Here is a 14,351-nt window from a genome sequence, read left to right as displayed (position 1 = left end):
CTAAACATTGCTTCCAATCATATTGCCTCTAAGTCTGGGTAACACCAAATATACAAGTTATATATATATATATATTGGTCAGGAACTAAAGCTAATAGTCTTTCTAAAAATTGCTTTTGCTATAAATTTGAATAATGTTTGAAGACATTTTTTCATCGTCTATGTTATCATTGTTAAATATGTGTATGTTCAATAAGTATTTTTAAAAAAATTATAATTTGATAAAACTTCTTTAAAATGCCTATTAGCAATAATGCAACGGTTTAAAATGAGAGAATAATCAACTTTTTTTTAAAGTAAAAATAATAATATTGTATATTTTCGGGGCCCATGAGAACACCAATCTTGTGTCTCTCAACACTGTGCTTCGTAAAGCTTTTTAGTGCACGTGGACAGTGGTAAAACAGTAAAATAATTTAAAAGTAGAGATTTAGTTCTCAATTGTTCAATTTATTATAAATTATTTTAATTTTCAATTTGATCAAATAAATTGATAACAATTTTGTCTATAAATTTATTATTACAACGGAATTAAAAGCAACAAAAGTTTGTGAGAAAAGAAAAGGAAAGTAGACAAAATCATTATTAATTTGTTTGATCAAATTAAATTAAATCAATTTATAGCAAATTAAAAAATTTTAAATTTAAATTGCTATTTTTGAAAATTAAAGACATTAATGGTATAACCATTAATCAACAAGCATAAAACTGCAATAATCCTTATACTAGATTTTTATGCCACTAGTAGGAGATTATGTACAATTATATACGGGATTGAAACTAATATTTTAATATAGAAAATACTATAATCAGAGTGGGATGCACTTCCCCTTAAAAAAAATAAAAAATAAAAAAATAAAGAGGTCGGACGCACGTTCGGACAGGGCATCTCAAATTTTATTTTCTTTTTCTTTCTTAATTAAGGGGTAGCCTTTTTTTCTGTCCTCCTTTTGTTACTAATTCAAAAGAAAATTAGGCTTTCAAAGGGTTTATATACATTGACGAGAAAGATATTTTTTACTTTATCAAATTAAAATTTATTTTTAAGGTCATTATATTACATCAAAAATTAAAAAAAATATATCAAATATGTGTTTAGAACATATTAAAATTTTATTTAGAGAAAATAAATCATATCAGAATTTAATAATTAATAAATATAATTTTAATTTTAGACTCTTCATATGATTTAATAGCTGAAAGATAAAAATTTTATGTTAATCTTTATATTAAAAATCTTACTTTATCCTGACTATATATATATTAAAAATGTTAGCATAAAAACATTAGGATTGACAAATGCAAAATGTTGTACACTTAGCTTCGGTATTAACTAAAGACGTTAAAAATCAACTTAAAATTAAGCTCTCCTACTTATGTTAGGATTGAAGGGAGGAATGGAAAAGAAATAATAAGTTTAATAAATAAAGAAAAGGAAAATGTTTATTGATAATTGTTGTTTGAATATTTAGTAAATGAAAAAAAAAATGATATGAAAAATAATAAATATTTTCATACAATAAAAGAGGGTAAATTTGAAACACTAAAAAATATTTATTAATTTTTTTTCCTTTTCATCCTTTTCCGATCAATTTTGAGAGAAAAACGAAGCTAGTTGAAATAAAAGGATCAATTTATATATTTTCCTTCCTTTTTCTTTCTTTCCATAAGTCCAAAGATAGTGTTAGATTTGTTAGGTAGGTTTTTTTTTTATTTTTTTTTATTTTTATTTTTATTTTTTTATGGTTTAGGGCTCTGCCCCTTTATACCCAAAAAATAATAATAATAATAAAACGAAATGAAATATATGAAATTTGAGTGATAAAGCTTGATCTCAAGTGCATTGAAAATGTGAAGTGTCAATTATAACAGGAATGAATGATTTTCAAGCCAATTCAATCATGAGATTTATATTCTTTAAGTTTGAATAATTTCTCATTAAAAAAAAAATTAAATTGTAAGCTAGGTTTGAATTAAAATTTATGCATATTGAACATGTCAAAAACCACCTTTTTAAAGTGTCCTATTCGATGAAAGTATCCCATTTTTTAACAGGTCAATGGCCATTTCTAAGACAATTTGAAAGGGAAATAAATCTAATATACAAGGTCCCCAAAGTGAAACCTTATATTTCATTCATGATGGTTATATTATGCAATTTGAAAATACTATATATGTGATTAATAGTTTGTTAGTTTCCAACTCATACTAGATATGTATTGTTGAATTATCACTTAAGCTAGTAGGATTTATCACTAATTCTAAAATGGGCCCTCTCTTGTAAGTCAAATTTGATCCTTACAAGTATCAGGATTTTAAATTGGTGGTAATGTGATGGTAGTGAATTCGAACATAGGTTTCTAGAATTTTATACTCTGATATCATATTGAATTATCATTGATCCTAAAAGTTTAAACTAGTATGATGTGGATTTATTATATATTTATTATGTATATCAGGTATTGTGTCTAACATGTATTAGGTATTTTCAAAGTACTAATATGTGTATGTGAGTACCTTAATTAAACCTAAACTCTCCGTGGGTTTGAGGTTTCTTTGTTGATTTGCAATGTCTCCCTCACAATACTTGGCTTGGTTGAAAAAAAAAAAACAAAAAAAAAAACAAAAAAAAAAAAACAAAATCTTGGCTTTTATTTTTGCATGATTAGTGGATATTACCGTGCCACCACACAAATACAAGTCAAATCGGAAAGAATATAGACTACTGTTCTCCCCGTTTTGTTAGAAATTGTCAAGTATAAAAGTATAATTCAATAAATTGATTAACAAGGCATTAGTGTGACAAAGATTAGAATAACCGGAAACTCCACATTTTCAGTTTCGTAGATCCAGGACGATCACGATTGAATCTCTAGTCACTTTGAGGGGTGAGAGAATATTAGAAATATTAGTATTGATGATGTTGAATAATTTGTAGATGTGTTAGTTCTAAAATTTTTATTTTTTGTTACGAGAGAGATTAAAATGTGTATCGGTTTAGATCCTATATTCATATACATGGATCTGAGAGATATTGTTGTACAAAAACTTGTGTGTAAAAATAGATCAGCCCTTTGTACACAATTCATTAACCATTGAATACAAAGTACAGGTTTCACTGATATATTACTTGTTTGTTTATTTTCCTAATTGTCTTGTAAACTTCAATAATTATGTTGTTGAAGTAAAAGCCACACCAGGGCATGTGTTTTAAAATTTGTGAGTTCGAATTTTGTGACTAGTTGTTTGGTTTCCAAAGCTAGCTATTCGAAATTGGTTTAGGATAAAAATTTTACTGCTTTTCTCTGTTGTCATTGTGAGCTTGGAATTGGATGTAACAAGTGGAGGTTAAAAGTGAATGATGTGGCGTTAGAACTTCTTTAGATTCTAATCATTCTATTACCAAAATCAAGATTAGTCCAACATTGAAACAAATTGAAAACTAGAAAGTCTCAATTGGAAACTACTAATAATAATTAAAATATCTAAAATAAAAATAAAAATAGGTCAAAACTTAGATGGTAGCAAAGTGTATTAAATCAAAAAAGAAAAGAAAAGGAAAACATCACATAAAAATCACGGTAACTTTAAGACAGGTAACAATTTGCAACAAATGCCTCCACTATAATTTGTATACATAAACAACTCCAAATATTCATAAGTATACAATCAACTAACAAACATTGTTGAAAAAAATGAAATTGAACTCAATGGTACTTTTTAACTTATAGCTTAGCTCTCCACAAAAAATAATAATAATAATAATAAATTTAGCTTAACTTTCCATCAGAAATAAGAAAAAGAAAAAAAAAGAAAAAAGAAAAAAGAAAAATCTTATGTAGCTTAGCTCAGTTCAGCTCATACTCAGATGTGTTTGTTCCATCACGAGTGGCTGCCTATGCATATATACTAACTGAACTAATATAATCCAAATCTGTAATTTCTTTTTTATTTTGTCATTTATTTCCAATTTAGTTGGATGACAGGGTAGATAAAGTTGAAGCAGAGGATGTTCTTGGAGACGGCGACATTTGCTTCAGCACCACGGTTCTTAACACGCTGGTTTTTCTTCTCTCTTGTTCCTTTACAAGATCTCCAGAAAACACTTCTATCTTCTCCAAATTTGAGCTTTGTGCAATCTTCTTCCCTTGAAATAGTACGGATTCTACATTTTTCTGTGCCAACATATCCTTTGTAGCCTCCATTATGTCTATCTTCTCCAAACCACCATTCTTATTGGCCATCACTCCATTTGCCTGAAATTATTTACAATTGTTAATTAATTGCGAGTACATGGACCATAGATTATTCTATTGTAATTTGGACTGTCTATCAAATATTTAAATTGTTTGAAAAAAAAAATTTATTTACCTGAATTCGTACATAATTTGTCATACGAAAATCTCCGAATGCCATCGAAACAGACTGATCTACCTATAAAAATTTATTAAAAAAAAAAATTATATAAAAGGAAAGTACCAAATATATTAAAAAAAAGAAAGCAGCAAATATTTTTTTGTCCTCTTATGTAATTTTCTTAGTTTAAACTTATTCTCCTGCCGACAATATACTATCATCTGTTATTATTATTATTTTTAATATATAGTGTTTGGTGGCACTTTTATCATGTCCCTCCCAACCACCGTGCATAAATCAATAGCATATATTTAGTTTTGGAACCTAACATAATATGATATGCATATTCGCATATTTTGAAAGGAGTTTTGTGGTATTTTAATTAAAAAAGATGTACTAATTCTTTTTCTTTTTTTTTTTCTTTTTTCCTTTTCATGTTTTTAATTATTACTGTACAAATATTATTAAAAGAAATGTTAAAAAGAAAAAAAATTCTTTACCAAGTCGGAAGTTCCTTCACCGGCGATTCTCACAAACCCTGACGCCGACGGCGAACAGGTCTCATTTCCGAATCCAAATGAGGATTCACCGTTCCCAAGCGACATCACCACTAAATCCTCTACGCCTTTGCATAACGGAAACTCCTGCTTATTATTCAAAACGTGAGTGATAGCCGCAGCCGTCGGATTGTTCATCGCGATTCCTCCATCAACGGCCACGATTCTCGTCCTCTGGTCAACCGACCTCATCTGGACGGGTTCCACCGAAGTCGGATCAGCCGACGTGGCGGCACACACATCGCTCATCTTAAAATCGTAGCCGTCCATTTCCAGCGCATCAGCACGGGAGAACAAGAAAGGCGCACGGGACGAGAGGTCGTAGCAGGGGATCAAAACCGACTTCAGCGTGTCTTTCATCGTGCAGTCACCGAAAGTTTTCCGGAACAGCTTCTGCACCGCCTTTCCCGACCCGAAAATCCGCCGGAAAAGTCCCGCCTTAGACGACCTGAAGATTTTCCTCCGGTTCTTGACGAGGAAATTCAGCGCCTCATCGGCGGTGAAAACAGGTCCGCCTCCTCTGCCGCGAGTGAACAAAAGAGCGGCGAGTATGCCGCCGGCACCGGAGCCAGCGACGACATCGAAGAAATCGGCAATGCAGGCGTTAGGATTGCCAGATTTCCGGCGAAGGCAGGATTCGAGGTGGACGAGGGATTTGGCGGCGAGAATGCCGTCGGTGGCACCGCCTCCGTCGATGCTGAGAATTCTGACTTTTCCGGTGTTGTCGTGTTTTGCCGATTTGACCATGTCATTGTCATTGTTGTGGAGTTTGGTTGGGTTGGAAATGTGCTTAGGGTTAGATTGGTCATAGTTGAAAAGGAATTTGTTCTCGAGGATGGAGAAGATCTCGTAGGTGAGCTTATCAACTTCGTAATTCGAGTCAATGCAGGTGAGCATGGGGAATTCAGAGACTGCCGCCATTTTTGCACTTTAAAAGCTTTTTTTTTAGAGAGAGAGAGAGAGAGTATTTAGACTGGAGAAGTGAAGAAAGAGTGATGTGGTTGATGAAGATGGGAAGGGGGAGCAAAAGGGGTTTAAATAGAGGTGGAATTTTTATTTGGAATTTGGGGGGTGTTACGTGTGGTGCGGGTGTGTGTTTGTGTGCGCGTTGCGTTGAATAATAAAAAAATTAATTTTATTCCGTGGATGTTTGTGGCCATCAGCGAACATTCCTTAAGTTTAGGCGATCAATCGCCAATCGATTTTTTATGGTAAACTGTTTTATTTCCGGTTTCCAATTTAATTATTATTATTTTTTATTATTTTTTATTTTTCATGTCGTTTGCGCTTTCCTCGTTACTTTATGGGTTCGATAGTTTATTTAAATTCAAGGGAATTAATTGCCGGGGGGAAGAGATGGAGTTTATGCATTATTCTTTTTTTCTGTGTTTATTTCGTTGCTACCTTTTTTTTTGTTTTTTAAATCATTATTTTTTTACTACTTAAAGAAGCTGCCTTTTGTGGGGATCACATTTATGATGGGAAACATCGAAATAATACTCATGTGTTTTTTATATTTTTAATTTTTAAAAGTTAAATTTTCCTATATTTCTCAAAAATGGTCCATAAAAGCACAAATCAGTTTTTTCCTATATTTCTCAAAAATCGTCCATAAAAGCACAAATCAATTGCAAAGTTACCATTTATTCAAGATTTTTACCATTTGTCATTGGTCCTAATGGTATGATTTTTGATATGATTATTTTATTATTTTTTTAAATCTAAATTTTAAAAAATTAACCTTTTTGGACCATCAAATTGCGGTACGGTTCTCATTTGTAATTGTATGACAAGTAGCATTTTCCCTTTTTTTTTTTTTTTTTTCTTCCAAGCAATGGTCCATCCGCATATGGCCCTTAAACTTCATTTGGTTGGTGGATACTTGGTGGAAATATAATTTTTTGAAAACGAAAAGCTAGTGTCCAATATTGAAAAAATGGGAAAAAAAAAATAAAAAGTTTTGAAATGTAACATTAGAGTCACTATACATATATATATATATATATTTTATCAAATCTTCTTTACCAAATAATATGCTCTAAGTGTTCCACGCTTAGCTCAATGGTACAATTACTAAGAAAACACTTTCAAATCCAGAATTTTAAACCTTAACATCCCTCTCCTCAAGTTGTAATAAAACAAAAAAAATAAAAATAAATAAACAATATGCTATAAAATTAGTGGTTAACAAAAAGACTAGATTGTGCATTCATGAAAAAGGTGAATCTAATAGAATAATGCTACGTTATTTGGTATTTAAAATTTCATATACAAATTTAGTCATTCTAGTATTATTGATTGCTGATTGACTGCATTTATTTATTTATTTATGCAAAATATTTAACGATTTTTATATTTTTTAATTCAAAATCTAATATAGAAAAATAAACACTTTTAAGTAGCTAATTAAATTGTCATATAGGTGGGTTTATATTTAGGCCAGTGGCAAATGCCCTCTCAACCATTTTTTTTTTTTAACCATCTTTATTGGTTATTTTTTATTTATTACATAATTATCACTCAAGTTTAGGCATGGGCACAACTTAAATTATGATTTTTTTTTTTAATCTATTGTTCTCTTGTTTCCTTATTTTATTTAGTTTTCCTTTTTAGCTTAATGAATTTGTCTAATCTGACATCAAATATAAAAATACTTAATTTACATGTAAGCCTACGCATATTTGAGGAAAAGAATACTATTTAAGAATATATTTTGATAGATACTATCTAAAATATCTTTCCATCATTAAAGCTATTTTTTTTTTAATGGAAAACATATCAATTTTAGTTTCCAATTTTGATACATGTAAAATCTGTAATTAAAATATTATGCACACGATGATATTTGAATAGAAAATATAAATTAGCAGTTCATGAAAATATAAATTACTAATTATGCACTTTATAAATAAATATTTTTTATTATTATTATTTTTTTAATTGTTTTCAATGCTGCTCTTTGATTAAATTTTTTAGATTTACTACTACTTGTCGACTATAATCACAAATGATAATAAATGATATTTCAAAAAAAAAAAATGTAACTCTTACCTAAATTTGGACAAATTCTTAGAAAACAATTTCGAATAAAATTTTACCATAAACCAATTAACAGGCCTTAGAACTAATAGAAAATTTTATCCATGTAGATATTTTGAACGGTACTTATTCTTTGGTATTAATGCGTTCTAATTTTCTTGTTTTTCAATCAAATTATACAAAATTCACGAATTAAGCGATTCTATAACCAAATTTTTTTTTTGTGAGCTCCCAATAGTCCAATGTTTTAGACTGACATTCATGACATTCTCTAATATTTTCAAGAGCACAAATCTTTTTTGGCTCAAACATATTAAATTAGGAGATAAAAAATCTTTTTTTACCTTTTTTTTTTCCCCTAATTATAGGGCTAAAAGAATAATCGTAGGCCTAATTGAACTCGAAACGGAGCCACCATGAGACAATATATGGTAATTATTATTTTGGTTGGTTCCAACCAAAAACAAAATTTGTAAGATATTTTTGCTGCTAGCTCACTTGGTAGACAAACAAGAAAGGTACAAGATATAAGGCTTTCCCAGGATTACAAGTACTGTCTAAATCTCTGGCTGTGATGGGCAGAAGAAAATTTGAAGAGATCCTAGTAGGGCCTTTGCAAAATGTTGATGTACACTAACAAAGGCTAGCTTTTTTAAATCCATATTATTTCTTTTAATTCATTATTATTTTTTTTCATTATTTTCTCTCCTTGGGGATTTTTCAGGCACGGTAGTGCCGACACACACTTGATACCAAATATCTTCTTTCCATCTTGATCATTAATTATAAACACATCTGTAGTACATGTATTATAGATTTTATGTAGATACATATATATATATATATATAGAGAGAGAGAGAGAGGATGGGATTTCAATCCCATTATGTCTGTCTATATATATAAGAGAGAGAGAGAGAGAGAGAGAGAAGATGGGATTTCAATCCCATTATATCTGTCCTAATTCCTATTAAGGGGTGGTACAGTTTTGCCTTCCAAAAAACAGCAGCAGGAAATGGAGAATCATACATATATTTATATATATAGGATTTTTCTCTAATGGTATGAACGGTCCATATATGGACGCATCTAAACGATGCATTTTGTATGTAAACATCTATTTTATTATATATTATACACATCAAAATTAATATTTACATTTAAAAAATATCAATTTTGAATACGATTCGTATATAAATAGTTTGCAATATAAAATTTCTATATATATACATATTTATAGAGCGAGAATTTTTTTTTCCTGAAATAAACAATATGATAACAGTATTGTATAACTTATAAATATAACTGCTCATAACCTTTTAATATTTATTCGTTATTAAATATATCCAATTAAAAAGTATTAAATATTTTAATACATTGTAAAAATGTAGTAAATCTTAACATTTTCACACATTACAATATATATTCTGTGATATTATTATACTTTCCTACTGTATCCTGAACTTAATTAACGATTCTCGTCTGACCAATTGTTTATATGTATGGATAATGTGTGTGTGTGTATATGGTCAGGTCAGCCCTACAAGCAATAAATGAAGATGATCTCAATGGGATTTGGGTACGCAAGAATATATATGAAGCCTTTCAAGGAAATGAAATGGCGATGGAATTGATAGTGTCAATTACAGTTGTCCACCGGGGACCCAGCTTGATTGCTTAGCTGTTCGGCAGGTAAACCATGAATGGTGTTGTACGGTCAGTAAGCTTATGAACAGAGACTTCTCACTCGACAATCCAAAAAGTCAGCTTCAATTGTTTTCTTTTATTTCTTCTTCTTCTTCTTAAATCTTCCATCGGTTGTTGGTGTTGTTACCCAAAAAACCTCCTCAACACACGTACACACACGTGTGCGAGCTAGCTAGCCAGCTCATTCACACACATTGTCAACTTTTCAAATCTCTTATCAGCTTCAACTATCTGTACAACCTCTTGGATTCCACCTATGTTAACAAGATGAAGAAAGTAAAACGCAATTGAGAAAAATATTTTTCTCAATTTAATTTTGCATACAAGTTTCAATTATATTATATTTCACTAATTTAAATAAATGACATATTAATAGAGACAATACAATAACAAAATCATTATTATTTTTAAATTAAAATTTTGAAATTCGAATAACAATTTAAATATGGAAAATGAAAAATTTGAATTTAACTTTAACAGATTCAATTAAACCAATCTTAATTGCCATTCTTAGCAAAATCATTATTTCCTTTAACAAAAGTTTAAATTTGGAATGATAGTGTACATGCATGGTTAATAAATTCATAGTTTGGTATTTTAATTAATAAACAATTAAATGTTCAAATATGGGACCATGAAAATTCAAAATTTAGAATAGACATTTCATTTCATATACAATAATTATTAGTTTTCTTTTCCTCTCACTCGATTTACCAACCGAAATCTCGACAAGTTGGTTGTCAAGGTAATGCAGAAATTCAATTTGGAAGTTTGATTTACCGTTACTAAACAGGGAAAAACATAATTAATTCATCCCTATCTTTTTTTATTTTTTATTTTTTATTTTTTTTTAAAAGGGGGTCAATGTTTAATTTTTTTTCTTTATTGGTCGTCTTTTGACCTATATAAAGCGACTTTTTTTTGGTTTCTTTGACATATCAGTACACACCAATAAAGAGCGACCCATCTATTGAAGTCCCTTCAATTACGCCTCCTCATCTTTAATGAATCGAACAAGAAAATAAAATACCAAAAACTTAAATATATTTTTTTAAGTGCACACGAGTTTCTTCCGGGTCCCATATATATCACTTTTTATCAAAAATCAAAATTTAATAAATATTCTAAAGGACTAAAGTCATATGAACAAACAATGCTATAGTTTAATTCTTTTTTTAAAATTTTCTACAATGCATTATGAGTCTATTAAAAGAACAAGGAAGCAAAAAATAAAAAAAAGGGGTCTATTGAAAGAACATTAATGTTCTTTTAATTATTTTTTTTTAAACTACCAAGAATTAAATATTTTATTTGATTGGTAGAAACGACAAAAGCATAAAGATATAATTTTATAATAAAAACTAATATAAAAAATTGAATACGATCCATTATTTTTAATTATAAAAAAGAAATATGGGGCATAGATTCCCATGTTAATCGTGGGTTTGACAAGCTTCAATTTCGTTGCGGCTTCCTTATCAATCACCGACGCTCAAATGCATGCATATAAGTAATAATATAGTCTCTCATTTTATTTTATCATAAAGTTTTATCTTCTTTTCTATCAGACAAAATAAAACCCTTATAATTCCGATTGAAGAACCTGAACAAAAAAAAGCCAATCGAATCCGCAAAACTATATTCTGTCACCCAAAGATTGCTGGGCTTGGTAGGGCCACCGCCCAACAAAAAATATATATTTATACCTATGTATATGTAAATATATATGAAGCGGTAGGTAAGATGGGAATTGAACCAAAACCTTTTTATTTATTTATTTATTTATTTTTTAAACTAAGAGAAAAAACAATGACCACCATGATCTTTTGTCGGACTGCATGCTCTCCCACTACTTCTTTTTTTCTTTTTCTTTTAACTGTTTTATATTTTTTTTCCCCACCCGACAAACAGATTGTTTTATTAATTATGAGTTTAGAGCTTTAATAAATGTTGGGGGTTAGTTAAAATATATTGTTTTTGATTCTGAAAATGGGTTTTATTATTTTTCTATAGTTATGTTTGTCTGATGGTGTTGGGTTTGAGGATAGAACAAGAGAATAATCTTAAAGTAAGGTTTTTGAGGGTGGTTCTTTTTAAAATGATTAGATGTTGTGTGAATGCTAAGCACATTTATTTAAGTATGGTTTTAGTATAATAATGGAAAAAATAAAAGAATTGATGTGTGTGTTTTTGGGCATGGGTAATGGGTACTCGACTTTGCTCTACTTAATTAAAAAGCTTTTGGTTTCCATGATTTAAAAAAAAAAAAAAAAAAACAATGGGTATGACAAAAGAAAAAAATGGAAGTCTTTAACACGTGTGGGAAAGAGACATGACGGGTAGGAGAATACCAAAAGAAAAAGCTTATTTTTATTTTAAGGACCACCACTTGAGCAAGTATGTGAAAATTTTGTAGCCAACAATTTATATTGAGTTGTTGTTTTTACATGGTATGCATAAAAAGTTATTTTTTATTTTTTTATTTAGATTTTGGTTGGTTGTTAAATATGCTACATTTCATTTTGTAATTTCTAAAGCAAATAATGAAAGAAAGGAAAACTATAAAATGACGAACACAGATGCTCTGGCAGTTGTTAGAGCTCTTAAAGAATGGATGTTTGAGATAATCTACACAAACAAGCTAGTTCTTATGTGGAGTATTGTCTATGTATTAGTGGTTTTTTTTTTTTTTTTTTTCAATCATGTTTATTTATTTGGTCACCTAGAGATGCTAACGAGGAGATTCATTTTTCAACTTCTTGGGCTAGAAATACTATATTTATTTATTTATTTATTTATTTTTGTGAAATATATACCTTATTTACTCCCCCTTTCATTTTTGGAATCTAGCGAGTAAGAGTAGGAGGGTGATGGAAGAAGGTGGACCGTCATTCTCGTTTTACTTTCTGAGAGCGGCACATTTTTAACATCATATTTTTATAAAATATATTTTTTTTTCTTTCTTAAATATCGTATGTTATTGACGAAGCAGATAGTTTCAGCGATAAAACGATTTTATTTGTGTTTATAAAAGTACAAATTATAGAAAATAGAGATTTTGAATATGAATTATTCTGGAAAAAAAAATCGAATGCCATATGAATTGTAGCTCCCCAACTACATTTACAATTGTAACTACCCCTTGTTGATTAATTATCTTTTATCATAATATTTGTAAACCTATATTTACAAATTGTAACTACCCCTTGTTGATTAATTATCTTTTATCATAGAATTTTTAAACCATTGTAATGGCTCCCTTTTTTTTATTTTGTTTGTTTATCATTTAAGAACACAAGGAGGAAGATTTTAAGACCAAATAAAATGGAACTAATGATTTGTGGATCTCCCTAGTCATTGGTTTTTAGCAGTATTTGCTATTAGAATTTTGATATTTATATATATTTTATTATTATTATTATTTTTTTTTGGCGACGAAAGCTATTGATTTTCTTATAACATACAAGTACATGTGAGCTTATAGATAAAAGCAATAAGCTCAACTAAAGGATAAGAAATGAGGCGTTAAAATTGTGATCTTGCTAAATTTTATTTATTTATCTTACTAAAATTACAACTTGGTTCAACTTTTCAAACGGGCCTTAATAATTTATGGCCCATTTGTGTATAATTCCTTAAGAATATTGTATAAGAAGTTATTCCCCAAGGCATGTTTGCCACATAAAATAATTTTTTTAATAAAAGAAAAACAACTATTTATATGAATGAAAAATGAAAAAAGGAATAACTATTCCTACTTATATGTTTTATAATAATATTGAATTAGATTTCCAAAAAAAATTTAAATTTGGTTAAAATTAATTAAAAGTTTAATTTTATATTATTTACGTATTTTTACCGTAAGATCCATTTAAATTTATTAAAATATGATAGACCTTTTTTTTTTTTTTTTTGGAAGTTTATTTAGATTAGAATAAAGCAATGCAAGTCTAATATTTTTAAAAGAAATAGTTTTTTTTTTTTTTTCAAATTGAAGCTAATCTATGGAATAGTTGTTGCTAAATTAAAAAAATATTGGATATAGAAAAAAACTAAATCTATGAAAAAGCAATGTTATTCTTGCATCTATTCCATAAGAAAAATGCTATTTATCTATGAAATAGCTATCTTATTCTTACATCTATTCCATAAAAAAAAAAAATATTTGTCACAATTTGTAAATTATCATTAATGAAATCTATATATCAAATAACAATTTAAATAGTTATCATTAATAAATTTATTTTTAAAATTTTAATATAAAAAGTAATAAAATTAAATACTTCAACTAAAATTTATTATATTAGTTGATAATTATATACTATAGGTTAAAGATCTAGTTGCACATGCTGCTACATTGTATGTAAGCTTTGAAGCCAGCTTCGAAAACCGGTTCCAAACCTTCGTACAATATAAATAAGGTAAGCTTGTTGACTCAAAAGTGCATTCTTCTTCAACCTTCGAAAACTAAGAGTTTGGTTGGGTTGATGCTGCATATCGTATGATTGTTATATTTCTTTATTAAGTATAACTAACCAAAAATGCCTATGAATTACTTTCAAGAAAGCAGCTGTTCATGTCAGGCGAGATTTTTCTTTAATGATGATAAATAACAAAATTCATTCCACAAATCAAAAATGCCCTTAAGAATCACCTAAATCGTTGTGTTTTTACCGGATCACCACATTGGTGAC

General features: G+C 28.9%; 1 protein-coding gene across 1 annotated transcript; it reads right to left on the bottom strand.

Moving 5' to 3' along the window:
- Positions 1 to 3,547: 3,547 nt before the first annotated feature.
- Positions 3,548 to 5,929, bottom strand: LOC107419649 (patatin-like protein 7). Its single transcript, XM_016028419.4, has 3 exons — positions 4,857 to 5,929; positions 4,372 to 4,434; positions 3,548 to 4,256 (listed from the first exon to the last, which is right to left on the bottom strand). The coding sequence occupies exons 1-3, from the start codon at positions 5,832 to 5,834 to the stop codon at positions 3,972 to 3,974; spliced, it is 1,326 nt and encodes a 441-aa protein (XP_015883905.2). The 5' UTR covers positions 5,835 to 5,929; the 3' UTR covers positions 3,548 to 3,971.
- Positions 5,930 to 14,351: the final 8,422 nt, after the last annotated feature.

This window comes from Ziziphus jujuba, chromosome 1 (genome assembly GCF_031755915.1).
Source record: "Ziziphus jujuba cultivar Dongzao chromosome 1, ASM3175591v1".
Taxonomy (NCBI): Eukaryota; Viridiplantae; Streptophyta; class Magnoliopsida; order Rosales; family Rhamnaceae; genus Ziziphus; species Ziziphus jujuba.
Note: the sequence above shows the minus strand (reverse complement) of the source record. Positions and strands in the feature narration are given on the sequence as shown.

Bases quoted from the DNA above. Each gene is read 5' to 3' on its own strand.
- LOC107419649 (XM_016028419.4), bottom strand. From the start codon at position 5,834: ATGGCGGCAGTCTCTGAATTCCCCATGCTCACCTGCATTGACTCGAAT. The intron at 4,435-4,856 runs GTAAAGAATTTT...AAATTTTTATAG, and splicing joins GTGAAGGAACTTCCGACTTG to GTAGATCAGTCTGTTTCGAT. The intron at 4,257-4,371 runs GTAAATAAATTT...AAATAATTTCAG, and splicing joins CAAATTATGTACGAATTCAG to GCAAATGGAGTGATGGCCAA.